This window comes from Toxoplasma gondii, chromosome XI (genome assembly GCF_000006565.2).
Source record: "Toxoplasma gondii ME49 chromosome XI, whole genome shotgun sequence".
In the NCBI taxonomy this organism is placed as follows: Eukaryota; Apicomplexa; class Conoidasida; order Eucoccidiorida; family Sarcocystidae; genus Toxoplasma; species Toxoplasma gondii.
In genome coordinates, this window is record NC_031479.1 from 3027209 (window position 1) to 3052475 (window position 25267).

Genomic DNA, 25267 nt, shown 5'->3' on the forward strand with positions numbered 1-25267 from the left:
TTGCTGCAGAAGCAGTGCCTCAGCACTCTTAGATCTCTCTCCGGACAAGAACGGTGCTTCTTGCCCTCTTGAGAAAACGTGTCAACACATTTGCTGTCGACACACATGAGATAGGAAGGTGGGTGACGTAAGGCGACGTTTTAGCAGAAGCGGTGCCGTTTACGGTCTGAGCGACAGGCGACGTTCTTGCTGCATACTGTGGGCTCAACACGTGCTTCCGTAAGCATGTGAATGTGGATTGTGTCTAGCACCAGCGATCGGCTAGCCTTTTCCTTCCAGTTGCAATGTTTCTCGGTTCGTGGAACGTTTCTAGAGCAGAAGGCAGCTCCTGTGCAATCCAAGTTCGGTGGAGTTAGTTCCGCCACGTAATTGCGGGTGCTGCATCGAAGCCGAGGTGAGGAAGCGGCAGAGCTACAAATAGCAGTAGCTGTTCTTTGTATCCAGGATACACGCAGAAGGAATGCACCAGAAAAATATCACTGGGTCGGCTGCGACCAGAAGTTTTGAAACCAGAGTTCCCGGCGAAACACCTCGAAAAGCCAGCCGGCGCAAGCAGTTGCTTTTCGAGTCCCGTTTGAAACCCGGGTAACTCACATGGAGATGAAGACTTGAATGCTACCGGCCTAAACTTGGGCCGGGAAGAACACCGCACTGAACGAATCACGTAGAGCAATATAGGTCTCGTTCACGACGGCGCTAAACAGGTAAACCAGGTTCTAGTCTAAACACAGTTTCCGCGGCTCTCTCTTGGAGCACGGAAAGTGGGAAAGGATAAACGCGCCGCTTTTATAGCGTACGGCTAGTGATGGTAGCCGCCTTTTTTCTGTGGAACTGGAGCTTTTTCACATTGCTCTCTGGTATGTCTTTCGAAGCATGTGTATTTCTGTTCGTCCATAGAGGGCTCGTAGCATGTGTTGTCCACTGTTGAAGTCTCTATTCGGCAAACTTGCTCCAGCGAAGGGTGTGTGCACGGGTACTCCTCCGTCACCTTAACTGTCGTCGTACACTCCCCCATATTTGCGTATACGGGGAATTTCTTGCAGCGTTTTTCAGTGCCTGTACGGTGGAGGAACGGCACACACAGACAGCGCATGTTGCTCACAGGGTGGAAGTCTGGTGGTGGAGGGCAGTTATAGAGAGTCCCTTGACTAACACAAGAATTAACCAGCTGCGGTTCTAGCGGTGGTGGAGCTACGCAGCAGTAATGCATGAGGCTAGACGAACCAGGTAGTACGGCAAAGAAAAAAGGGAAGGGTGTGAGGCGCAGTTATGCCACTGTCAGAGCGCGTTGGTTCCCTTGTCGAATTTACGAAATTCAGTCATGCAGCCAAACTTACCTTCTTCGTAGCATTCATACTGCTCGGTTGCCCATTCTTCCTCGATACATGTGTTCGGTATTGTTCGGGGTACTTGTTCACACTTCTCCTTCATCACACTAACGACGCACTCGTACGGCTCCACATCCATGAGAGCAGCAACACACGTAGAAGCCTGAAATATTGGAATCATTTTGCATTTCTTGACCTGTTCGGTTGCTTCGCACTTATAAGACTCCGTTTGCTCGTACTCCTTGTACGCGACCCCTTTAACCTGCTTAGGCACTTTCTTGCACTCGACTTCAGAGACCACCTCATCGCAGGCATAATCCTCGGTGGTCGGAACTTCGCGTGTACACATCTTTTGAACAGGCTCTTTCACATCGAAGCAAACTTCGTCCATCTCAGTCTCAGGGCAGGTGGACCGGACGGGAACCACTTGGCTTTCGTAGCAAGTTTTGGGAACTTTCGTCTTGACAACCTCTGTGCATGTCTCCATCACAATCCGTTCAACCTCTTGTGGCACCTCCCTGCAACCCTTCTTTCCAGGGCCAAGGCGCCTATAGATTCCGCTCTGGTGATGGACTTGTTTTTTTGGTGGTTCGTAGTGTTCCTTCTCGCACACGGTATGCATCACGGTTTCTTTAATTTTCTTTGCACATTGCTTCTCCTGCACTGTGTCGACCACCTCCGTGCAGTCGACTGCCACTTGCTGCGTCTGAACCCATTCAGTGAATCGCAAAAGTCGTGACACGATAGAAGATGATAGGTGCTTCAGTGTATTTGTCCACAAATGTGACTCAGCTGGCAGTAACGCACGACTTGTTGGCATCTACCAAGGAATCGTTTCCCGGATCATAGCTGCCGCCTTACCGTCTGAACGGTGCAGGGTCGGTTCACAACTCTCGGGACCGTGGAGCACTGCTGCTTCGTCTGAAACTCCGTGCACGGGTACTGTTCTGTCTTCAGCACTTGCCGCTTGCAGGTTCCCTTTTTGTGCTTCTGCACTTGCGCACATTCTTGCTCATAAACTGTATCCATTTGAGCGTACGGCTTCTTGCTGATGACTTTGCGAGTACACAGTGACGGAACCTAAACGCATGACAGTGCACCAGAAGTGTCATGGTGAGCCGAAAACTGTCACTACAAAATATGCTCAAGGTGGTTTCTAAAACACTGTCCGATAATCCGATCATGTTACGTGTTTTGCTAAGTAAACCCCCACCGTTAGCTCGTGTCCTTGGTCGATAAGGAGAGGTACGGCAAAGGCAAGACGGTGATCTACGCCACACTCGGCGTAACGCTCCATAGCACACTAACATTCTTTGAAACTGAAGCGTACCGTGTGCTGATGGACCGAGCACTCCTCCTTTGAGTCGAGGCGATGACACGTGTATTCTTCTGTGACCTGCTTGGGTCGGTAACAAGTCGACTGAACTTTCTCAGCAACTGCTTTGCACACTGTCTCGTTGACCTGTTTGACACACGGTTTCCTGATGCGTCTAGGGACTTGCTGCACACATACAACACATGGCCCCATATTACTTCTCGTAGCATCGACTCAACAAATATACAGATATTTCTTTGAAGGATTTGGGAATCATGATCCAGCAACAATATTTCCAATCAGTATGGATCTCATCCGTCCCAGATTAAAAACACACATGGTAACAACTTGGTTGGAATCCAAATTGTGAGTGTTGTTCGGTGCTGTGAGGTTCTGCCATACTGCCACGCCATAGATACCATGAGACGTACGCGAGTGCAGGTCGATGGTCGTGAGACGGGAACATCGGCACAAAGCTCTTGCAAGTCAACTTGGATTGGGCATGTATATTTCCTCTCTTGCTGAATTAATCGGTAGCAGCTGGCCTGTATATGAGTAGGCTTCACGTCGCAGACCTCGAAGGAAACCTGTGATGGACAACTGTATGGCTTCGACGAAGGCACAGCCTGAGAAGGAATACATGTAGTATAACACAATCATTTCTGTTACGGGGGAAACACATTCAACAATTTAAACCCCTCTAGATCGTGATCTGGGTGAGAACGATCGAGGCAGTCCAGGCTATACTGCACATAAGAAGTTTATCGTAGATGAAGTGACAGCTATGTGCCATTGACACTTAAACGTGTCCCTTTTTTAGAACGGTGTGTATTACCATTGAGCAGGTCGCCTCTTTGGAAAACGGAATGCTGTCGCATTGCTCCTGGTACTCTTTGCTTGGGTGGGAGACTTGTTTTGAGTGCACGGCCGCCTTCGAGTGTTCCACTCCACTTTCGTGTTGCGCGTGCTGGTGCTGCTGTTTGTAGTCTTCTTTTTTGTAGGGATCGAGGCCGTATGGGTCGTACCCGAACGGTCCAGCAGACACCCGCCCCAACCAGAGCGAAGTCGCCAAGACAAGGTAAAGGGTAGAAGGCCGAGATATAATGCCCATTTCGGAGCTTTTCTCTGAGACAACACAGTTTTGAGGTTACCCCACGTTCAACAGAAGCTGAGGGTCGACAAGAGTTGTTCTGTCGTGCCGAGCTTCAACCACGCCTCTTGAGGCACGAATGTCACCCGACCACAGAGCGCCCACCGGTGCACGTTGGCAGCTAGCTCGCTAAGCGTCGGCCGACGTCGAGCATATCCAGTATCGGGGTAGCCCAAGAGGCCGTCGCGATGATTGTAGTGAACACTTTTGCTTCAAGCGTTTTAGCCTCACTACCTGTTCACTGGCTGCGTCTTATTTTCGGGGATACGCTCAGGGGAAAGCAACGGTGAGGTGTTCTACACTGCGCCTCCATCCATGGGCACGCTGCAGAACGAATGACGGTATAGCTGTCGATGAAAAAATCACTGTTTCGGGATATCTTAGAGAGTATTCAAGTCACTGTTCGCAGCATGGCTTCAGCTACCCCTTTTGTTGTGTCGACCAATCTGAGTTTTTAAGTACTGATTGATTCGTCTTCTCGCGCCAGCACTCGTGGACTCACGGACTCCTTGTGGATGCACACAAACGCCGAAACGCTCGAATCCATCATACAACAAACACTGCACGGTTTGGCTGATGAGGCGAAGCTATTCATATTTTCTTCATAATCTACATTTTGGAAAAGCTTTACAGAGGAAGCAGCACCCGTATGAGGGTACGTGGACCACGCGTGACCTTACCAATCAAAGCACACGCGCTTTCTCTGTTTTCTGTGGGCGTGTGTCGCTCGGGTTTTCACTGCGTTATCACGTCGTGTTAAGCGAGAGGAGGGGCGTCGCTTAGCGAAGCTGCTGTACTGGCAACTGCCAGACAGCAGACATTCCATTAGAAAGTTGCAGCATGTATCATGTATCGGAAGTCAGCTGAGCACTCTTCTACATGTCTTCGGCTCTACTTTCCAAGCATAACACGTGAATACACCCGCTTACATGTGACCCTACTTAGCCTGCGCTGCCAAACTACATCGCTGTCTCTATAGACTCTTTGCCGGACCCGCTTACATGTGACCCTACTTAGCCTGCGCTGCCAAACTACATCGCTGTCTCTATAGACTCTTTGCCGGACCGAAAACGAAACAGTTTTTGCCTCTCGGTCGTGGCAGTTGTCATGTGAAGCCGCGCTTCCTATTGGGCGAGGCAGGCATTTAGCGGACAATGTTGGGAGTTGGGTTTGAACGAATGCCTTCCCCACTTGGCCACAAGAACAGCACGTTGTCAATTAGCTGTCCCACGCCTCGGCCCCTTTTCGGTACGACCAGGCAGTCCCCTACACCAAGTTCTCGGCACTTGCAAGCATCTAGCCACAGCATGTTAGCCAGTTAGCTGTCGCGAGGGAGACGCTTTATCACCACCTCGGGCGGGGCAATGCCGTAGTCTGGTTCTGTTTACGGACGTTTCGGGTCTTTGCGTTCTTTGCTTCTCGCAAGTCACGCATGCTATGTGTAAATTGCTTCGTCAATCTGGCTCGGAATCGGCTGAATTTCGGTACCAAGTTCGCTCTCAATTCTGCAGCGAACATACCACACATCGACACAAAAACAAAACCTAAAACTCTGTTCGTACGCCAGGTCCTACCGGCGCACCACGCGTATGGTTCCCATGTTATTGTTCAACGCTGTTCGCTCCCACACCGGTGGATTAGGATTCTGCCCACTACCGCTCAAGTGAACTACGGCGTCGGCCTTCATATAAATAAATCAAAAATAACACCCCACCGAACGTTACACCCGACGCAAACTACACCGGTGCACCTGCAGTGAGTTTCCTGTTCATAAGTTCTCCTTTTTACGTCCAGTCACGGCACCGGCGTCTATGAAGGCGACGAAAAATACCGGAATCTATCTCCTAGAGATCAAAATTAAATTTTACGAGCGCACGAACTGGATCTCGGCACTCCCTGCATTTTTAAATTGAAAATACTCAAGCACCTGCTACCAACACTAAATAGCCATTTGTGTCACGAAAAACTAGACTTTTTGTCTTCCACTTCACTCTTATACGTATCTGCGCTCACCGGTAGAGGTTGAAACGGTCGTCATAAGTGATAAGGTTGATGGCAAGTCCGAGGTGTCCGAAGCGACCGGAGCGCCCAATGCGGTGCAGATATGTCTCAGAGTTCTTTGGGAAGTCGAAGTTGATAACGACATTAACGGACTGAATGTCGATTCCACGTGTGAAGAGGTCGGACGACACGAGGCAGCGACACGCCCCGTTCCGGAAATCGTGGAAAACCCGGTTTCTGTGGGACTGCATCATCCGCGCATGGATGTAGAAGCACGAGTATCCGAGTTCCGTGATCTTCTTCGCCAGAAGCTCCACACGAGTCACGCTGTTGCAGAAAATGATTGCTTGGTTGATTTGAAGCTGAAAACGAAAGACATAACCGCTCCGAAAAATGCTTGCGAGTCTCTTGTAGTGCCTCGGCCGATTTATCCCCACTCGTTTCCCGTCGCACCTGTTTTCGACGACTGAAGGAGTTCTTCCCTTCGCTCAATCGAACCCCGTGATGCGAAAAACAATCCAAGCGCAGCCCTCGCGCACTTGAGGGCATCCCATACCCCCATGTTACAGAATACTGCGTGGCAGTTCCTTGAAGCAATTTATGTGCGTCCGGTCGTGTCTCATTCACGAAGCTGCACTGTCTTACTCTTCCATTATGCATTTTTTCCTCGCACTGCAGTCTGCCCCTCTACCATCTGCGACACTCCCTCTCCCCTTCTTGGCTTTGTTCCCGCTTTCTGCATTCCTTGTTCTGTCCTGCTACCTCGCGCCTCTCTCGACTTGTCGTACAACCGTCCCCTCTTAACCCCCACACTTCACAAACTCGTATTCTGCGAAAACCAGTCCTCCGTTAATCCTTTCGTCGCCTCTCCTCCCCTTCTTTCTCTAACCTCAAGCTCACTCGCACCACCTGCCTGAGTGCCTCGGCTTTCCTTCAGCCTCTCTCGCCCTGTCGTTTCTTGCCTCTTCTCCTTTCCCACGTTTCCTTTGAGCAAAATAAACTGTTCTACAGTTCTCTAAACACAGATGCACTTTCTCGTTTGTTTTTACCTTCGAGAAGAGAGTGTTAAGGCAGTGAACTTTTTGGCGTTCTTCGACGAAGGCGTAGTACTGCGTGACACCCTTGAGCGTGAGTTCGTCCATGAGGTTGATTTCGTGAGCATCTGGCAGGTATTTGTGTTTGAAGTCTTTGACCGTGACCGGGAAGGTCGCGGAGTACATCAGAATTTGCCTCTCACGCGGGACGAACTTGATGAGTTCCTCGACAATCGGTTGAAACTCCGCCGAGAGCAGTTTGTCTGCTTCGTCCATGACCACCATATGGCAGTTGCTCAAGTCTGCGACACCCTTGTTCGCCAGGTCCAGAATTCTTCCCGGCGTCCCACAGAGTACATGCACCGGGTTGTACAGCCGCATAATATCGTCACGCAGGCTTGTGCCTCCCGTCGACACCATGCACTGAACGTTCATATGCTTCCCAATCGCCTTCACCACTGCGCTCGTCTGCAGCGCCAGCTCACGGGTCGGAACCAGAATCAGCCCTGAAAAAACGCACGCAGTTGGCGCATTCTCCAGTGATATCGCTGCATGCGCTCTGAACATCTCTTCATACACCTGTAAATATGAACAAGTGTGGAGACATGGAGCTCAAGACTTGCATGTGTTGGCGCGCATCATGCTCTAAAAACTACACAACAGGACCACATCAAAATATGCATATGTATGTACATGCAAGAGTAGAGCACCCTGTAAATGCATGCTCTTTACTCAAGACTGATTGCGTGTACCATCTGTATACACATGCTGCCCCTGAGTCGACTGGACCACCGACCGTGTCCGCTTTGAAGCCGAGAGTCCAGGGAGGCCGACGCCGTGGAAAAGAACCTCACTGGGAGACGAATTGTAGTTTATCGGGACGAAAGTCCGCATGAGCGTTGAACGGTTTGATCAGCCAGTGAATCACTAACACACACCTTGGATGTAACGCTTCGACGTCTGACACTTTTCGAGGAGAGGAATCGAGAACGCGGCGGTTTTTCCAGTGCCGTTTTTCGCCCGAGCGAGGATGTTTTTCCCGGCGAGAGCAATTGGAATCGACGCTTCTTGGATTGGCGACGGCTTTTCGAAGCCTTTCTCGAAGATGCCCATCAACAATTCACGTCGTAGAAAATACTCCTCAAAGTCCGTGCCTTTCGTCTTCGTCACATCCTGAGGAAAACACAAAACACCATTCGCCCCCTCTCTCCACATCACCCTTCTCTTTCTCTCGCGTTCTGGCTCTTCTTCCACTCCTCTGTTTACGCGCCTACCCATAAGCCAAATGCTTCTCTCCGCCCTGAAAGTTCTGCCGTTCTCGTCCGTTGCCTATATCCATATATCTATATCTATATCTATATATATATATATATTCGAATAGGTGTGTGTCTGTAGACGTATATATGGACGTATACACAGGTATCATCTGTGACAGTGTTTCTGCTCCCAAACGTGTACCCTCTCTCCCTTTCGACATAGACTCGCCTCCCGATCCGCTCGATAAACGCACCTCGGTTTTCACGCGGTTGTCCTTTGGAGGCAGGACGACTTTGCTTTTCCAGCCTTCGTCGCCCTCAGGATTGCTGTTCGGGTCGACGTGCGCGGGGTTGGCCGGCTGGGAAGGCACACTGTTTTGAGGCTGACTGAAGTGTTGCATGCGCTGCTGAGGCGGGTAGCCGTAGGGCGCCGGGCCTTGCCCCTGGTTCGCGTTTCTCTCGCCGCTTCCGTTTTGAGACTGGGGATAGGGCGATCCAGAGAGCCCGGGTCTGCGGGTGTAGTAGGCTGCGCTCATCTTGTGGAACTCGAGAGAACCAATAAAAAACTGCGAGGCATCTATGCATCAACACACACACGTCCGCGGTGCATGCACCCTAAACTCGGCAGGCACGTCAGGCCCGGACACACAGAAGACAACCCAGAAGAGGGTAACAAGACAATCGAGACGAGCGACGAGACTGCGTAGACAAGGCAGGGAGATAGAAAGCAGGGAAGCGAAGGCGAGAACAAAGGCGAGTGCGTCTCTCCGAGCGAGACACCGAAGGCGGAACGAAAACACGTCCTTCACAGACGCCAAGAACAAGGTCGACGAAGCCGACAAACAATCAGACGGAAAGGTAAGGAACCAGAAAAACGCACACTAGTCGATACGCACAGACTACCCCGCATTGTTGCGCGACGAGAGGCAAGCGCAAGGGGACGAAGAGTGCGGAAAAACGCGTTCCGCGGTGCTCTTTTCCCTTGAGGAAACAACTCGAGGAAGACACGTCTCTCTTCCCCAGTTCTTGACAACTCAACGCTCCCCAGGCTTCGTGGATCATCCGGTCCAGGTGAAGCTGATGGCTAATCGTGCTCTGCATGCAGAAAAACAGGATGGACAGCCAGGGAAAGACCTGTACGCGTTGAGAGAACGAAACTCATCACGGGTAGACACCCTGCCCACACGCGCCAGATACAGACACACAAACGTGAAACGCAACGCGAGACAGAGAAAGAAACGGCACCTGTGTCTAAGCGACGAGGCAAAACCGAACGAAAAGTCGAAGCCTCTCTACGTACGGAAACAGATCCACGCACACATCTATACGCATATATGTATATATATATATATATATATATATATATACGTGCGCATGTCGAGTGACGGAGAAGCGGGAAGACAAGGTGATGATACGTGCGGTGCGGAAACAGCGTGGGGGACAAAGACGGAAACAAGAGAAGGAGACGGGAGTGAGCAACACAGGAACTCGGGATACGAATAAAAAACAAGGCAAGCCGAACCTGCAGTGGAGACCTCGCAACCGACGCCTGACTAAATGTACACACCTCTCAGTTCCTAGGCAGATACAAATCGTCCACTAGAATCCAGTATGCTCACTGCGGCTTGTTTTTTTGTGGAGGAACGGTGGCGGGGATGTACAGTTTTAAAGACAAAGGCACGCGAACGTGGTATAGGAGTGTACGAATATGTGTCTACGTAGACGTATGCACACGGGAGCACAGACACATGCACTTGCTTTAACAGTCGGACTGGGTGCAACGGAAGCAAGGTGGAAAACATGTTTCTCGACAAAAGACAGCTAAAGCAACTAGAGATGTGTTCCGACAAGCCAGAGGCTGCGTCGCGTCAACTGCAGGGAGAGACACCGTGAACGTCCCCCCCCCCCTACCGCGAGAAGCTGGAGTTAAAAGTTCGAAAAGTGTGGCCAGGAAACAAAGCATGAATTTGCTACGAAAATCTGGAAAGAGTGATTTCTTCTGGCGCATTGACAGGATGATCTGCACACGTGGAAAGACAAGGAAAAGGCGGTCGTTCCACGCAACCCTCTTGCACGGATCAACCGGAAGGAAGGTGAAGTCGATCGCAGTTTACCGGGTAAAAATCAGGGTAGAAAATGCTTCGGCTCCGGCGAAAAGAGTGATGGGTTTTCGGTTGCGGAAAACGCACAACGTCCAGCCGATTTTTTCGACCTTGAGTGTACCCTCTTCCTCGTTGTCGACCGGAACGCGAGGAAAACGAAGAGCGCGGGTAGGATACGCCAGAGGCGGTCGCGCAGGCGCCGAAAAGCAGAACGGGCAGCGAAAGGGACCGAAAAAGCAGTAAAAAGGCACTCTTTACCAGGGTCCAGAGTGAAACTGTGTCGCTCTGTCGGAAATTGGAGGGAAACGCAAAGAAATACGCGTAATATTCCGCGTTTATCTCTCGTGGGGGCGCGCGCAAGTTGCACAGATCCCTTCCTTTTTCGGCACGAGAAGAGACGTACTGGGGTTGTGGAGGACCCAACCTTCCGTGTCTCCCTCAAGGAGGGCGAAAACGCGAGGTCAAAAGGAGTATTCAGGCCAACAGAAAAACTAGAAATCGACAGCGAACTGCCACCTCTTTAAAATAAAAATTGAGATGTCGGGACGCAGAGGTTCGGCACAGAGGTACAGCGGGTTCGCAGTACATGTACACGCATACGTGGAAGTGTATGTCGCAGCCCAGCGCGCAGAAGCATGAGCGCGGCTCTTGAAGTGTTCGAGAACGGAAGAAATGCTCCGGGATGAGGATCGCCAGAAAAAGCGGAAAGTGAGACGAAAAAACCTCCAATGTTCGAGGAAAAGGACACACTGAAAACCGAAAACAGGGCATGGATCTTGTAGGAGCAGACACAGACAATCCCGAAAGCGCGACGTTTTGCTCCAAGTCAAAGAGCCACGACTCGGCGGAACCGCTAGAGACCAATACGCACCGCTGACTCTACGCGCTCAGCTCTACAGCGCCTCTGCTGCTGCTGAAATGCACACTCGTTTTCTCAGGTGGCTGGCACATGCATCTGACACCCTGCTGTTCTCCAAACAACCAGGTCACGAGCACTACTACCCCCTGGCTCCAACCCAACAGTGGGGGCAAACTATGCCACGGTTGCTGGCGATCCCTGGTGGGTGGGACAGGGTGGAAAACGTTCGAGGAATCCGCTCATCGACCGTGTTTCCGCAGGCAACAGTATGGTTCGCTAATGATGCAAAGAATATTTCTATCAAAAGGCGTCTTGTTAAACTCGACCTACGGGGAAGACTATGTCGGGGCGGGTGGCTTCGTCGAAAAAGCGTGTACTTCGCCAGTGGAAAAGATATCCGGGCACAGCTACACGAACCGAAGGCACGCGCGGAAATGGGAGGAAATAAGATGCCTGGCGTACTACAATCGGGGCGCCTGTCATTGAGCGAGGAGCTCGCTGCATCGCCTGTCTCGCTGCTCTGCATGAAACGAGACACGAACCTTACACCTAACACCTTCCGAAAACAGCGAGACTTGCAAGCGACACGGGACACTCGGAGTACTGGAACCGCTGACGTGGGTGATTGATAGGGGCTCATAGGTATCGTTTTTACACTTTGGACGAACCAAAGGGAGACGGTTGCGTTTTTTGTTATTCAGAGCGGCGGCGTGCTATGTTTCTTCCCGTGTGGCGACTCCCCTTCAGCACGACGACAGCACCCATCCCCCGCGCATGTCGACTACGTTCGTTCCCACAGCAAGAATCGGTCAATAGTCATGTAAGATGTAACTCGGGAAGAGACTTGCTTGAGCTGGCGTTGAGTATAGTGTGACTTTGTTTCCATGCTACATGCGTACCCCGACATTGCCTCTCTGCGCTAGCCTTGCGGCGTGGTACTCTCGGGAAAAAACATGCAGCTAACAAGCTGCCAAAACCTCCAAGGTACAACTGGGCGGCGTTGCAGTCGACTGCCGACAAGCTTGGAGGGGTTCACTTCCACTCTCTGTTCGTGTCTTCTACATACTGCGTGCCGAGGATGTCGCTCGCCTAGTTAGCGAGTTTTCCCCGTTCGTGTGAATAATGGAGGAGGAACGGTCTCTTCGTGGCGACGCCTCCGTTTTTTCTATGCCGCCGTTCTTGAACTCTAGCTGTATCGCACGATTCCGCCGAATGCCTTTGCGGTATACGTGTGTCTTTCACTACTGTCTTAATGGGCAGGACAGTTGCTGAATTTGGTTATTCATTGCTTTCAGCGGTGAACGCTGGTTTCCCACCGCCCTTCCACTTGCAGAGTGTTACCAGTCGATGTTCCGCGAGAGTCACCATTCCGTTGTTCGCTTTTTTCCGTGTTCTTGCTTTTGAGCCGCATCATGGTAAGGCCGGTAATACCGAACTAGCGGAAACATCTGATGGTCTGCTTTGCGAGAACTGTGTCTCCCAGGCTCACCGGAGGAACTCGACGGACAAGAGTATATGTGAGTGTGCGTGCGTACGGCGCTGACGTTGGTCGTGGCTTGCCGTCCACGGGTTAAACTGGTTTGCTAGGAGGGATCATTTCCCCTATGAATTCTTTTTTTTCGCGAAACCAACTGCTGAAGTCTCTAACCACGGTCGTCTAAGCGAGATCCGTTACTTTTCCTCGTCTTGCGTCAGCAAGCCTGCCTTTCGGTATTTTTCGTTCCTTCTGACTAATGGGTCCCCTGTCGATCAGACATTGTCCAGCTCTGTGCGTGTAGATGAAAGTTCTCTGGACTGCGTCGTTCTTCAGTTCAGGCTACCCTTCCGCTTGACTGTATGGTTCTAGCCCATCTTCGTTCGCATGTTCTTCACAGTTTCCCCTTTCCTGGATTCCTTCCACATCAGGAGCCCGCAGTATCAGCTGAAACGGTGGCCTTCTGTGGGATGCTCCTCGTCGAGCGGAGTGAACAGACTGAAGCATTCGCTTCTTCGGTGAAATAACCGTAGTAACCATTTGTGCCTGTGTTCCGTCGAGCGGTTGAGTTCATTTCCAATTGAAAAAATGGAACCGCAGCGTCTGTCTCCCTTTTCCCGTCTAAGGGACCGCCTCGGTGCACTCGTAGGCGGAGGAAAAGGCACCGTCTGTCTCGAGGTGTCGCCTTCCGAGAAGACCAGACGCAAGTCGGAAAGAATGGAGGACGGGGAACTTGGTGGACTGCATTCCGAAGGAAAAGACGGAGAGAGGACAGAGGACGAAATGGAAGATGTAGGCGAAGAGCGAAACGACTTCGACGGTGGGGGTACAAGTGGCGGGGAACCTCATCTTTGGGGTGGCCTACGATGTGGCAGAAGCGAGCGCGAGCTGTTTGCCTCGAACCGGACGACCATGACAGAGCGGGACATCCATCGTGTAAGTTTGTTCCGGCGAGATGGGTCTGCTTGTGCAGAGAAGTCTCTACATATACATTCAGGGAACTCGAAAAAGGTTCAGTCTGGAAATCACTGTACTCGCCAGCATAACTGCCGCGAAAGCCCAGACAAACAGGCAAAGAAGGGACGAGTTGACACCAGCCAATTCAATCTTGAATTTGCTCACTTCTGTGCATGCAAAAAGGCTCACTCCATACTGGTTTATGTGTTTCGCGCCAGGTAGATAACGAGTGGAGAGGTGTAGCGAGATAGCGAAGAACAAGGAGGGCATGAAAAGAGTGCTACTGACGAACCGAGAGAGTGGTAGGGGAGGATATGGGTCGAAACGAGATCCGGGCAGATTCTACAGAGGTTGATGTTCCCGTATGAATGAACTATCAAGCACCGATGGAGACGACCAGAAAGAAAAGCGAAAAGAGCAGAAGGTAGAGGACCAGAAAAGAAGAAAAGGGGGGAAACGTTTCTCTGGGAATCTTATCCGTGTTGTTCACGAGCAAGAGGGCTACCCGTTGTCACGGCTCCTTGAGTTGCAGTTGTCATGTCGACGGAAGGGGGGCGCTTACTGTGTAAAGGGAGACAAGAAGGAATGTAAGCAAATGACTATTCAAGCCGAGATACAACGAACAAGATGCTGCGGTGAGAGCGTCTACGTCATGTGCTAGAATGCAACGTGCGGACTGTGAGACTTGATGCCTCCTTGTCCCAGGAGTTCGATTTAACAAAGGGCGGTGGAGGAGTTGTCACACGGGTGAAAGCTGAAGCCAAGTCTCGCTGGCGGGATTTTTCGTGGACGCAATTGCTTCTTTCCTCATTTCCCATCATTGGCGTTCTTAAGAGTTACAGTCGACACAATCTAAATGCGGACTTCTTTTCGGGGATATCGGCTGGTGAGTCTCGATCTGCGCGGTTTTGAATGACCATACTCGCAACAAAACGGCAGCATGTGGGCTGTGCGTACACTCGGACGTTTGAACAACGCGGGAACGGAAACCAAGTGTATCAAATGCGTAACCCTGCCTAGTTGCACACATTCTCCAGGAGAGCTTATCACTATACATATAGATAGATATACATCTGTATGTGCGAGCATTGCCCGCATGTGCGCATCCACGACAGTGTCGATCCGTTCATGTCTGTCGATTTCCCCTCTCCCCGAGATCCCGATTGTGACTGTGCGATCCACGAACAGAGCTGTGGTTGTCTGGGGCCCTCTGGTGTTTCTCAGGTGTGATGGCGGTGCCCATGGGGATGTCGTACGCGATGCTTGCGAATCTTCCGCCACAGTTTGGGCTTTACGTCGGTCTCTTCTACCCGTTTTTCTACATGTTGATGGGGACGGGGAAGCACGTCGTAGTGGGCGTTTCAGCAATCGAAGACCTGCTCGCGGGCGAAGCGGTGTCGAGGATCATCGGTGAAAAGGAATTTGTCTCTCAACTCGAGTCCCAAAAACGGCTGCTTCTCGACAAGGGCCTGGCGCGCTCTGCACTCGAAGACACACTTTTGCAGCGAATCGAAAGCCACGAAGCTCTGCTGACGCAAGCAAGAATCGACATTTCCATAGGCCTCTGTGTGTGCGTCGGCATCGTCTACGCCATCATGAGAGTCCTTCAAGCGGGTCTCCTCGCCGACCTTCTCTCCGTCCCTGTTCTCTCGGGATTCTCCACGGCGAGTGCCTTTCTCATTGGCACTTCGCAGCTCAAACACATGACTGGATTGGCCGTCCCTGCCGACGTCGAAAACGCAGATTTCAAAATCATGAGGTGCGTCGAGGACGCTTCTTGCGTCGCATGTAAACGAGTCTTAGACACACCGTTCGGACGTGACAAAAAGGTGCCAGGCTTTTGAATCGGCGGAGAGTACAGAGTGCCAAGCCTACTGCTAATAAACTGACTTAAACATTCGAGTTGTAACGGTGGGGTTCAGGGGCCTGAACAGGAATGTCGAAAACAGAGGGGGAACCGAAAAAAAGGAGAAAGCGACGCCATTCCGTTGGCAAGTCCACATGAAAACCAACATCCAGCGAAATTTGGGGCGTTCTTTCTAGGCCTTTCGAACACAGCCTCGGGGAGGGTCGGACAGACGAAACGGAGCTTTCTAAGCCACTCGCGTATTTATCTAAAGGCGGAACAACTGGTCTAAACTGTGTCGCCTAGGGTGACACGCGAACATTGCTTTCCCCTTTGTTTTTGCCTCGTGCGTCGCATATCGAGACGAAACTACAAGCAAATGCGAGTAGACACACCAGCAGTCTTAACTGCAAAGATTGGACACACAGTAGTGGAGATGATAGATAAACTCCAACGCGTCGAGACCAGGTAAACACTGGTTTTTTCAGGAGACACCAGTGAACTGGCCTTCGTTCACCATTCTCTCTCGTCTCCTTTCCTTCGTTCTTTTACTTCCTGCACTTTTCCTCCCTGCTTTTTCCCTACAGACAATGGTGGTATTGTTTCAGCAACATATCGGAATGGAACGGCATGGCCGTTGGGATCTGCTGTCTCTCCATCGTGCTTCTCGCAGGTTGCAAATTCCTCAGTCGCCGGTGAGAGTCTGCTTTTCTCCTGGCAGAACACGAAGCGATATCCCCCGTTTAGCGTATGACGCCGTGTACAGACAGCCGCGTAGTGGTTTCTCGCTGCAGCTCCCACGTATCGCTGTGCGCGGGGTTTGACCCGAACGCCTTTCGCATGTGGTTCTTTCTCCTCCCGTCTTTCGAAATGAAAAGTGTGAAGAGTTTAGGGTGTAGAACAGGCGAGAAAGAAGCGCTTCATAAGATGCGTAGATCAGGCATGGAGAGTTGGTTTTACTTCACGAATGCCGAGCACCCGTGGAGCAATTTGTGTTATTGCTTTTCGTGCCAATCTCCATGGGGGGGAGGGGCTTCGGACTTCGTTTCTCCACGAAGTAAGGCGGTCGCCGATTTCCTAGATCTTCGCGAGGCAGGAACGAAGCATGCGCGTGAAACACCGAACTTACATTGGCACAAGCTGAAGCAGGGGACAAAAAGAAAAGCGGATTCCTAGTTCTCGACGGGGAGATGGCGCTGTGGGCCTTGTAGCAGAAAATACACCTGAGTCGCATTCACCAGGACGAAAAGATGCGGAGAAGGCGACAGTGACTTGGCTGCCCAAGTTCTTCATTATTGTCTATCCGTTTATCAAACGATTCGAAAAGTCATTGCTGTCGCAAGACGGGTGATGTGGAAGTCGCTCGCGCATACTCGGAAAACCACAAGATGTAGCAAAGCTGCACGAGCATCATGATATTCACTCTGGCGGTCAACTTTCTGAGGCTAGTCTGAAAAGCTAATATTTGCATGCAAGCTGTACAAATATTAGTATGTTCACTTTGATGCTCTCCTAGGTAGTTTCCTTCCTGTTGTGAGTCTCTACGGAATGCTTCGGTTCATCTACATAAATAATGGTAAGGGACTTGGTAGTCGTCTCTTTCTACTTTCAGGTCTCCATTTCAGTCAGGTTGTTGACGGTTTTCTATCTTGTCACTTCTTAATCAGGGAGAGGATTCTCGATGCAATCCGCTGCAACTGTCTCTTTGGCTTTTCAGCTACTTTAAGAGTTTCCCTCTTCCTGGGCCTCTGATCGTCGTCGCCGTCTTTACAACCGTCACATACCTTTGTCGCCTAAATGAGAAATTCGGTGTGAAAGTCATCGGCCACATTCCAGATGGCTTTCCGTCCGCGCGTCTGCCTTCTTTCTACGTCCCTGTTCTCCCCGCGAGTATGTGTCACTTACCTAGAGAAGCGAGCTTCCCGGCAACTGATCGTTTTTCGAAACCGGATTCGAGCGACGCCAGTGAAAACACAGAAGTTCGCGTAGACAGGGTGATCCTGAGTGCAGCGGTGTGCACGTTGTAAACATGAGCCTCCTCAGCTTTGAGCCAGGCAGTGGAAGGGGCGAAGCCTTCTCTTTTGTGTGTCTCATCAATCGTAAATCAGAATTGGTTCCAAAACGGCCTGACGTGTCTCTACATCTGCACTGTTGCATGCGACAAGTGCAGAGCGTGTACAGAGTGTACTGGGAGAATGCACGGGGGACGGACTTTGGGGTAGAGCTCCTGAATCGGAGTGGTAGTATCGAATGCGTATTTATTTCGCAGACGAGTTGTAAGCCGCAGATAGGCTTCGTGTCGAGGAACCGCAGACCTCTCCAGATACGCGAGGGCGCGACTGTACCGTTGTGCCGATGAAGAGTGTCACCTGTGTTTTTCTCTGTCATTTCAGGTGACCTCGACGGAAGCGCCGTTACCTACCGACTGGCTTTCCTCGACGTGCTGCGCGAGGCATTCCCGCTGACGGTGATGTTCTTCATCATTCACATTTCGATCGCGAAGACAATCACTCAACAAAAGAAGGTAGGAATCAAAGGGGCCGCCTCAGCGTCTGCTCGGCGCTGTGCTGATCTGTGCGGAGCCATCGTTTGTCTGCTGCCTCGCAGTATCTCTACATTTGCTGGGGAGGTTGTTGCGTACGAGATTTAGGTGATTGGTTCAGCTCTTCGGGAACTACGGTTGGGTGCATGCATGCCTAGACGAGAAGCAAGGCACACAGAAACAGGCATTCGACGAAACGGGATTCTCCGGTTTACATCTACGAGGAAGCAAATAAAGTTTTATCGATTGGTCTCCCGTCTTTGGTGTGTGCTTCAACAAGTCAAGTGACGACTGAGAACTATCGAAAGCGACGCCTTCTGGTCCCGAGCGCTTCTTAAGGTGTCGAACTGTTCAGCTAGCTCCTCGGCGCGAAATCAGTTGAAAATCTCTCTTTGAAAGAAGCGACCTTTCACCTTGAACTGTCGAGCTGCCATGAAAAAATTCGGAGCCTCACAGCTAGAAGACCTCGCAATCCAATGCCCATGCACTCCGGTTTTCTCCCCTTTCCCCAACAGCCATGGCACATACGTCAAACTCCCTTGGCTTCACAGACGTCCTGTCGATCTCTGGTTTTCGTGTCCTCGTCTTCTGCGTGCATTCGCTCACCTAGGACGGTATGTGCATGGTGATCTCGCCGGTATCTTGGTGACTGTCCATTGCTGCCTTTCTCGCGGTGTTTGTGTTTCCTCGCAGACGTACCAGATCGACCCAGACCAGGAGCTCTGTGCTCTTGCTTTCTGCAACTTCCTGGGTTCCTTGTTCCAGTGCTTTCCTTGTGCCACGTCGCTGTCTCGGACCTCCGTGGTGTCGGCCACCGGCGCCCAGACGCAACTACACAACATCAGCAACATGTTAGTGATGATTCTCACGCTCTCCCTGATCACGCCGCTCCTGTACTTCCTCCCAAATGCCGTCCTCGCCGCCGTCGTCCTCTTCGGCGTCTACGGGATGATGGACTTCTCAGAGTTCTTCCGCCTATGCAAGATCGGTAAGCGAGGACCAAAGCGTAAGCTCACCAGTCGCTCTACAGACGGACAGAAAAGCTGGCCAGGAGAGAAATCGATGTATGAGAGGGCCGACCGGGTTGCGGGGAGGAAGGAAGATTTAAGAAGGGACAGGAAGCCACTAGAGATTCCGGGAAAGGTTTGCAGGGACAGAAATAGTAGGGAATGCCGGAAATGGGTGGACAGAAGGACAAAGGAATAGTGAAAAGACTTGAGGATCTTGAGTTCCTTTGTATACTGCATTCAAGCTCGGTTGTGCTGCCAGTGGATCTGAGGCGCCGGGGCCTTCGGGTTCCAGGGAAATAGGCCAGGAGGCTGTCTCACTCGATCGCAGACTCTGTGAATGAGAAAGCGAACTGGGGGCATGCTAAGAAAAACGAAAAGGGAACGAACGTCAAGTGACGGCCGCAGGAATAGCCCAGTGGTACCGCGACGTTATTGAACGGCTCATACCGAATGAGACGTGCAGATTGTTCCATGTTTTATTATATCGGCGCTGAAGACATGTCTACGTATTCCATCGCTTTGGTTCTGCTCATTTCGGAGTTATTGGTTCTCGTCCAGAGTCTGAGGTTCGTTCTGATTTGTTACCGAAGGTGCTCCCTCTGGCAGTAGCGCAGCTGTTCCCTCTTCTCAGAACAAGGAAACGACCTCTTTGTATCTTTTTAGGAGCGTAGTTTGCTGTTCTTGGTGGTCTTCAGGTGGTCTCGACGTTCTTCTTTGGCTGGTTTGTTTTTTCATCACGGTCGTGTTCGGGGCGATGGAGGGGATTCTCGCCTCGATTGTTCTTTCTCTTCTCTGGCTGTTGCGCAAAACAGCGCGGCCGCAGTGCATCGTCCTGGGGCGCCTTCCACAAACTTACATCTACCGAAACATCGAGCGTTTTCGCATGGCAAAAGAGGAACCAGGTAAGAGACTCCCGGGTTTACAGAGAACCCCGCCAGATTAGGTAGGCGATGTGGATCAAAAACGTCCAGCGAGCGTTTGTTTCCCATCTTTCACTCAAACGTATGTAGATGCATGGGTGGGGTAACACCACAAGGCACCTGCGGTGTATCTGGGGGATTGATTCTCCTCGCTTTTCTGTCTGCAGGGATCAAAATCGTGCGTTTCGACGCGTCTCTGAACTTCAGCAACAGCGACTACTTCGACAGTCGGGTTCGCCAGAAACTGGAGCCCTCTACGCGGTACCTGATCATCGACGGATCTTCGATCAACGATCTAGATGTGACCTCTATTCGCATGCTGCAGCGACTCTGTTCGCACTTGAAACAAAATGGAATCACCATGGTGTTCGCGAACTGGAAAGGCCCCATGCGCGATTTCTTGCAGAGGGCTCAGTTTTACGAAACACTACCTCCAGAGAACTGCTTCCTTTCTCTCCACGACGCCGTCTTCTGGGCCAAACAGAAACTCGCAGCTCAACAGAAAATTTATGAGGTGCACGCCTTAGATCGCGCAGGAATCCCGGGTGTACGTACATTCGCGAATGCGGTCGAAACGCAGGGAAACATGATTCGCCATCGGCGGCGTGGGCACAGGGTTGTCATGCGTGGATCGAGTCGCTGTGTTTCGAGGGGGGTCACTGTGCTTTTTCTGTCGGCTGTTGGAAGTGGCGTCAGCTTCAAATACCCGAAATCTCTGCATGCGCATATGCCATCTCGCATGTTTCTCTTCTTAGTGTTTGTGTACGTGTAGCGATATCGAACAATACCGCGAAACGTGCAGTCTCTGTCTTCCATAGGGGGTAAGCATATCTTCGTGCTGTGTTCATATATTCACGTAAAACTGATGAATCGCCTTGCACATGCATCACCTGGACACAGGCGTATATATATATATATATATATATATATATATATATATATATATATATATGTTTGTATGTATGTGCATGTGCATCTGTCTTTGGTACTTGATGACTCCCTGGATCTGCACCTTTCGTGCCGTGGTTTTTTTGGAGACGGACATTTGACATCAGAGTTGATTTTTGCTTTCAGCTTGAGCGCGAAGGCGAGTGTGCCTCGTCGACAGCGGGGAATGCGACGGCGCCTCTAGAACCCTTTTACTGGCACAGCAAACAAGCCACCAATGCTCACCTTTTCCCAGAGGGCGTTGCCGGGGAGGTCGAAGCTGGAACCGGACTGAGCTGTGTGCCCACTTCGGAGTGCGTCGTCCCTTCTGTCGAATACTCGGCGAAGTCTTCGAGTCCGTCGTCTGTTATGGTGGTGAATGAAGCCGACGAAGAAAACAGCAAGAGGCCCAGCAATGCCAGACACACGTGGGAAGGGGAACAGCTCTCAGTGAGGAAGAAGGTGCACGTGCGAAGTGACGCGCCTTCTCTCATCGTTCCTCGTTCACGTACTCAAGAAGGGACACTGGGCCCGTTTTTGGAGCCCAACACGGTCGCCGGCGAGGGCGAGGGAGCGCCAGTGACGGCCACGACGCGCCGCGATGTCCCAGGAAGTTCCAGACACGATGCATGCAACGCAGCCGATTTTTATAGGGACGCCACAGAGGTCCCGACCTCCTCTCTCTCTTCGCCTACCAGCACGGCGGTTAGGGAGGCGTTGAGCCCGTGAGTTCGGAGACCACCCACGAGTCAGGATATATTTGCGCGTGCATGTCATTTTCGATCAAATACGCTCGCAGCTGCGCTCGGATGATACAGCAGAATTTGGATAACTCAGACGTTCTAGATCAGCATCACTTGTCCAACTCATCCAGTGAGTTTATCTTACAAAACAGTAGCTGTGGATATTTTGAAATGGGGATTTTTATGACTTGCATTTTGTGTCCGTTGCAGACCTCGCAAGAAGGTGGGTTTGCTTGATCCGCGCGCCGACATACGTGTAAACATGCTTGAATTGCCTGGACAGTAGCGGCGACATGCCCAAGCACCAAACAGTACAACGACTTTTGCATCTTCCGTGACGTATGTATGGAAAGCAGCCGTATCCGACCCTTTTTTCTAGCTCCGCGCGTCAACGGGAACACCCTGCACATCCCGTGGTTTTGCCGGCTTCAGGATTTGGCTCTTTCGACTTCGTTTTTCTTTTTTTCTCAGCCGGGGCCGTACACGCAGGCGCTCCTTAAGCGAGTTGGGTCCAGTGCGAATGCGGCGTCTGAGTTCTCTGGCGAGTACGGCGAAAGCCACAGACGTTGAAGGGGACGCTGCGTCGAATGCAAACTCTACAAATTTCCTCTCGGTGCGGGCGAATGTGCGCGGCTCCAACGCAAACTCCCGCCGTGCTGGTCCACGTGTCTTGGACGCCCAGGAAGGTACGCTGCAAAAGAACAGAAACGAACCAACGAGACGCCGTGAAACAGCGAAACGAAAAACAACCGCCGGGGGTTCTGAAAAATGTGGTAACGGGGGGCGACAAAAGGAGATAGCGGGAAGAAGGTGTTCGCTTTGTAGAGACGCCACAGAGGGAAGACGGCGGACGAACAGCCGCACGAAGAAGAGATAGAACTACGAGGGAGAGGAAACAGAAGAAGGCCGCACATAGGAGAAGGCCTTGCGTGACTGGGCATTGCGCTCATGTGGCCTGTTGAGCTTTTTGTTCTGACCTTTTCGTTTTGTTTCTCGCCGCTCAGCGCTTCTCCAGTGTCGCGTAGAGTTGTACATGTCACTCCATTGTGGGTGCAGAGAATGGCCGACGGGCCAAGAGTAATCCGTCACATTTCATGACACGAACCGTCGGCGGTGTGTGTGGTTTGACTGTGCTGCGTTCATTGCTGTTGTGTGTGTGTTTCAGTCGAATGGGGCTGGGATGGCTTGAGTGCATGCAACCCAGGAATGATTCGCATGGTGACGGAAGTCACTGGAACTGGCAAGAGTGTCAGCTGGGCGGTTCTCAAGACCGGACAAGATTCTCTGCATGCCACGGTGTCTGGACACTTGGCGGTGTCGCCTGTGCCTCCCAGTGACGTCGCTGAGCAGGCCGCGCATGCAGACAGAGACGCGTAGCAGTCCCGGAAGGGGTGCTCACGTCAGGGGGGTGGTTTCCCTAAAAGGGTTCCATTCTGTGTTCTCTGCTGAGTTTAAGTAGGGGCTCTGATCGGAACCATAGCGCGTCGCGAGACATGCCGGAAGCAGATGCAGTCGAACGTGACAGGCAGAGAAGGAGAAACGAGGAACAGTTTATGGACGTTATCCAAAATTCGGAGTTGTCCAGAGGCTTCTGCCCGCTCTGTTGAGCGTAGCGGGCAAATGATAGGGGGAATGGAAACTTGTTTGTTGTGCAAACGCAATGAAACAGACACAAGAGTCCCCAGGGGATTGGGCGATGAATTCTGCAACGTGAAGCAGGACGTCACCGAGCTTTTTTTCGACTCCGTTTCGAATGGTGTTCGTTCACAGATGAGAGAAACAATCGCTTGTGGAAGACATGGGGATGTTAGCCGAGTGTCTGGTGGATGTGGGAAGGAAACGAAGAACTGGGCATTCCAAAGGAGGGACAGAGGCGTAATAGACACGAAAAAACAGTAGACGCAGTTTATTATAGAGGCCGGTAGTTGCTATGAAAATGATAGGGTACACGTGCCGATCTGGTAACATGTATCATGACGATGCTAGATTGTTGATTTGGTTCATTCAGCACCGCGTTGCCTCATCCGGCGTTTCACTCGGTCGTTCCGTGTCTATTGTGAGGACTAATTTAGTTCAAGCACATGGCGCTCTGTAGCATGAGTCAGAGTACCCTTCACGGGATCCGTCAAAGCCTACAGTGATCCATAATTACAGCATAAATTATCTCTCGTTCTCACAACGCGTGGTTCTGTTGCGTCTGGTGAGCATGCGAGCGCAAGCTCTGCAGATATCAGGCTAATACTGTAAACTGCCTCACTGAAAGTGGAAAATCGTACGAGGTGTTCGCGCATTAGAGTGTTCCATCTCACCGGGTGTGTTTGTAGGTGCTGCTAGCGATTAGCGCGCCTTTGTCGTTCGCGCTGGGAGAACCAGTTAAATACTGAATCACCCAATGACTTTTTAATAGATTTTGCTAGTTTTGTGCCTCATGGTGCAGACCTGTGTAGAGTCCAGACATTTCCCAGGGGCTGCAAGACCTCAGCTTGCTGTTCCCGACCGTTCCATTGCACAGTCGTTCTGTAGTATCGCTGGTGTCATACCGTCGTCTCTGTTCTACAAATATACAAATGTATGTACAGGAATATCCCGAGGACATTCGGTGTTTCAAGGTTTGACTGCGAACGCAGGCCTTTTTGATTGCGTATTCGAATGCAAAGTCCCGGAATACCTGGACAGTTGTGTTATTTGTTATGAGGTTCTCTCTACGTCGGCGATCTTTGAAGTGTTTGGATGGATGGCTGCAGCATTTTATAAGCTGGCGTGTTTCACTTACGCAGCATGCAGGCGGGCGGGCCTATGGTGATGATGAGTAAAGGCCCGACGCTGGTTCCTTTTTGTCCAGGAACAGGCGCCCTTGAGCCACGGCACCGCATCCTTTCATTTCAGCTCCAGATACAAACTCGGTGACGAGTCTGTTCCTCTCTTTTGTCAGAGTTGAGATCAAGAGGCTGTTCGTTGTCACTGGACTGCGAGTGAGACGAAAGAGTGTTGTGTCTTATTTGATTGTAGCCGACGTATTTTGTTCCAGCCTTCTCAGTGGCACATGAACCTGCATTTGTAGAGCTTTCAGAAACTTCGTTTGTTTTCAAATGAGAAACAGCATGTTCTCGTTGTGTCCAGTTTACCCTCTCGCGCGTTTACAATGAATGCGCTCACGTACGTTTGCTACCACGCACCTTACAGATTGACATGCATCGGAGGAACAGCAAACGAGTGTTGTTCGCGGATATCAAGTAATGTTTCAAAAGCTGTTGAGTGCGCGTATCTTCAAAGGTTTTTGCTTTGGAACTTCCGGAACAAAACCTGTCCGTGGAGTGTACGTTGTGTACGCTCATTCACCGCTCTGAAGAGTTTTGAGTTTTCGAGTCTGTCCGTTTGTTGGTCCAAGCGGATGAAAAAACGAGGCTGAGCATTCTGACGAGTACACAGGCACTTCCCGTTCGACGAGGTAGCAAGTTCGTAAAATTGGCATTCTAATCGTGTAACATGTGTGAGCACTATTCGCTCCTTGACCTCCAAACGTTATAGCGTTTTTGCTTGTTATCGTGTGCGATTAGAACGGCAGACGAAATTACTCTTCATTGAAGTGAATCAGCAGTCCCCCATGTAAGGTTCAAGGTACACCGCAAAGAAAAGATCCATGATCCGTTAGATGGAGGCGGGTGAAAAACTGTTCTGCTGGATCGTTCGTCAGTGCTACTGGTGAGGAGAATCGAACAGCAGCTTGCAGAAAGAACAAAGGACACTGTTTCCTCCTGTGTCCTGTACTAGGCTGCTTGATCACCCAAAAAACTCTGGTCACC

The 25267-nt window shown here is 51.2% G+C and overlaps 3 protein-coding genes across 3 annotated transcripts; 1 reads left to right on the forward strand and 2 right to left on the reverse strand.

Moving 5' to 3' along the window:
* Positions 1 to 458: 458 nt before the first annotated feature.
* TGME49_313000 (Toxoplasma gondii family D protein) lies at positions 459 to 3835 on the reverse strand. Its single transcript, XM_018782739.1, has 6 exons — positions 3479 to 3835; positions 3075 to 3269; positions 2659 to 2829; positions 2190 to 2408; positions 1338 to 2034; positions 459 to 1056 (listed from the first exon to the last, which is right to left on the reverse strand). The coding sequence occupies exons 1-6, from the start codon at positions 3752 to 3754 to the stop codon at positions 800 to 802; spliced, it is 1815 nt and encodes a 604-aa protein (XP_018635454.1). The 5' UTR covers positions 3755 to 3835; the 3' UTR covers positions 459 to 799.
* Positions 3836 to 4713: 878 nt separating this feature from the next.
* Positions 4714 to 11093, reverse strand: DDX6 (DEAD (Asp-Glu-Ala-Asp) box polypeptide DDX6). The gene is made up of 6 exons (XM_018782740.1): positions 10199 to 11093; positions 8339 to 9179; positions 7767 to 8001; positions 6844 to 7334; positions 5807 to 6156; positions 4714 to 5298 (listed from the first exon to the last, which is right to left on the reverse strand). Exons 2-6 carry the CDS (start codon positions 8618 to 8620, stop codon positions 5229 to 5231), a joined length of 1428 nt encoding a protein of 475 aa, XP_018635453.1. The 5' UTR covers positions 8621 to 9179; positions 10199 to 11093; the 3' UTR covers positions 4714 to 5228.
* A 296-nt stretch (positions 11094 to 11389) lies between these two features.
* On the forward strand, positions 11390 to 25228 carry TGME49_313020 (STAS domain-containing protein). Its single transcript, XM_018782741.1, has 13 exons — positions 11390 to 11865; positions 12529 to 13455; positions 14182 to 14362; positions 14701 to 15235; positions 15910 to 16017; positions 17040 to 17212; positions 17716 to 17846; positions 18558 to 18852; positions 19570 to 19776; positions 19962 to 20341; positions 20869 to 21446; positions 21936 to 22150; positions 22630 to 25228. Exons 2-13 carry the CDS (start codon positions 13108 to 13110, stop codon positions 22839 to 22841), a joined length of 3363 nt encoding a protein of 1120 aa, XP_018635452.1. The 5' UTR covers positions 11390 to 11865; positions 12529 to 13107; the 3' UTR covers positions 22842 to 25228.
* Positions 25229 to 25267: the final 39 nt, after the last annotated feature.

Excerpts from the sequence above, each read along its gene's own strand:
- TGME49_313000 (XM_018782739.1), bottom strand. The coding sequence starts at position 3,754 with ATGGGCATTATATCTCGGCCTTCTACCCTTTACCTTGTCTTGGCGACT. Across the intron at positions 3,270-3,478 it reads AAGAGGCGACCTGCTCAATG|GCTGTGCCTTCGTCGAAGCC; the intron begins GTAATACACACC and ends ATTCCTTCTCAG. Across the intron at positions 2,035-2,189 it reads GACCCTGCACCGTTCAGACG|ACGCAGCAAGTGGCAGTCGA; the intron begins GTAAGGCGGCAG and ends GAATGGGTTCAG.
- DDX6 (XM_018782740.1), bottom strand. The coding sequence starts at position 8,620 with ATGAGCGCAGCCTACTACACCCGCAGACCCGGGCTCTCTGGATCGCCC. Across the intron at positions 7,335-7,766 it reads GTCGAAGCGTTACATCCAAG|GGCTGATTCTGGTTCCGACC; the intron begins GTGTGTGTTAGT and ends GCGTTTTTTCAG. Across the intron at positions 6,157-6,843 it reads TTAACACTCTCTTCTCGAAG|CTTCAAATCAACCAAGCAAT; the intron begins GTAAAAACAAAC and ends TTTCGTTTTCAG.
- TGME49_313020 (XM_018782741.1), top strand. The coding sequence starts at position 13,108 with ATGGAACCGCAGCGTCTGTCTCCCTTTTCCCGTCTAAGGGACCGCCTC. Across the intron at positions 18,853-19,569 it reads CTTCCGCCTATGCAAGATCG|GTGGTCTCGACGTTCTTCTT; the intron begins GTAAGCGAGGAC and ends GGTGGTCTTCAG. Across the intron at positions 22,151-22,629 it reads TGTCTTGGACGCCCAGGAAG|TCGAATGGGGCTGGGATGGC; the intron begins GTACGCTGCAAA and ends TGTGTGTTTCAG.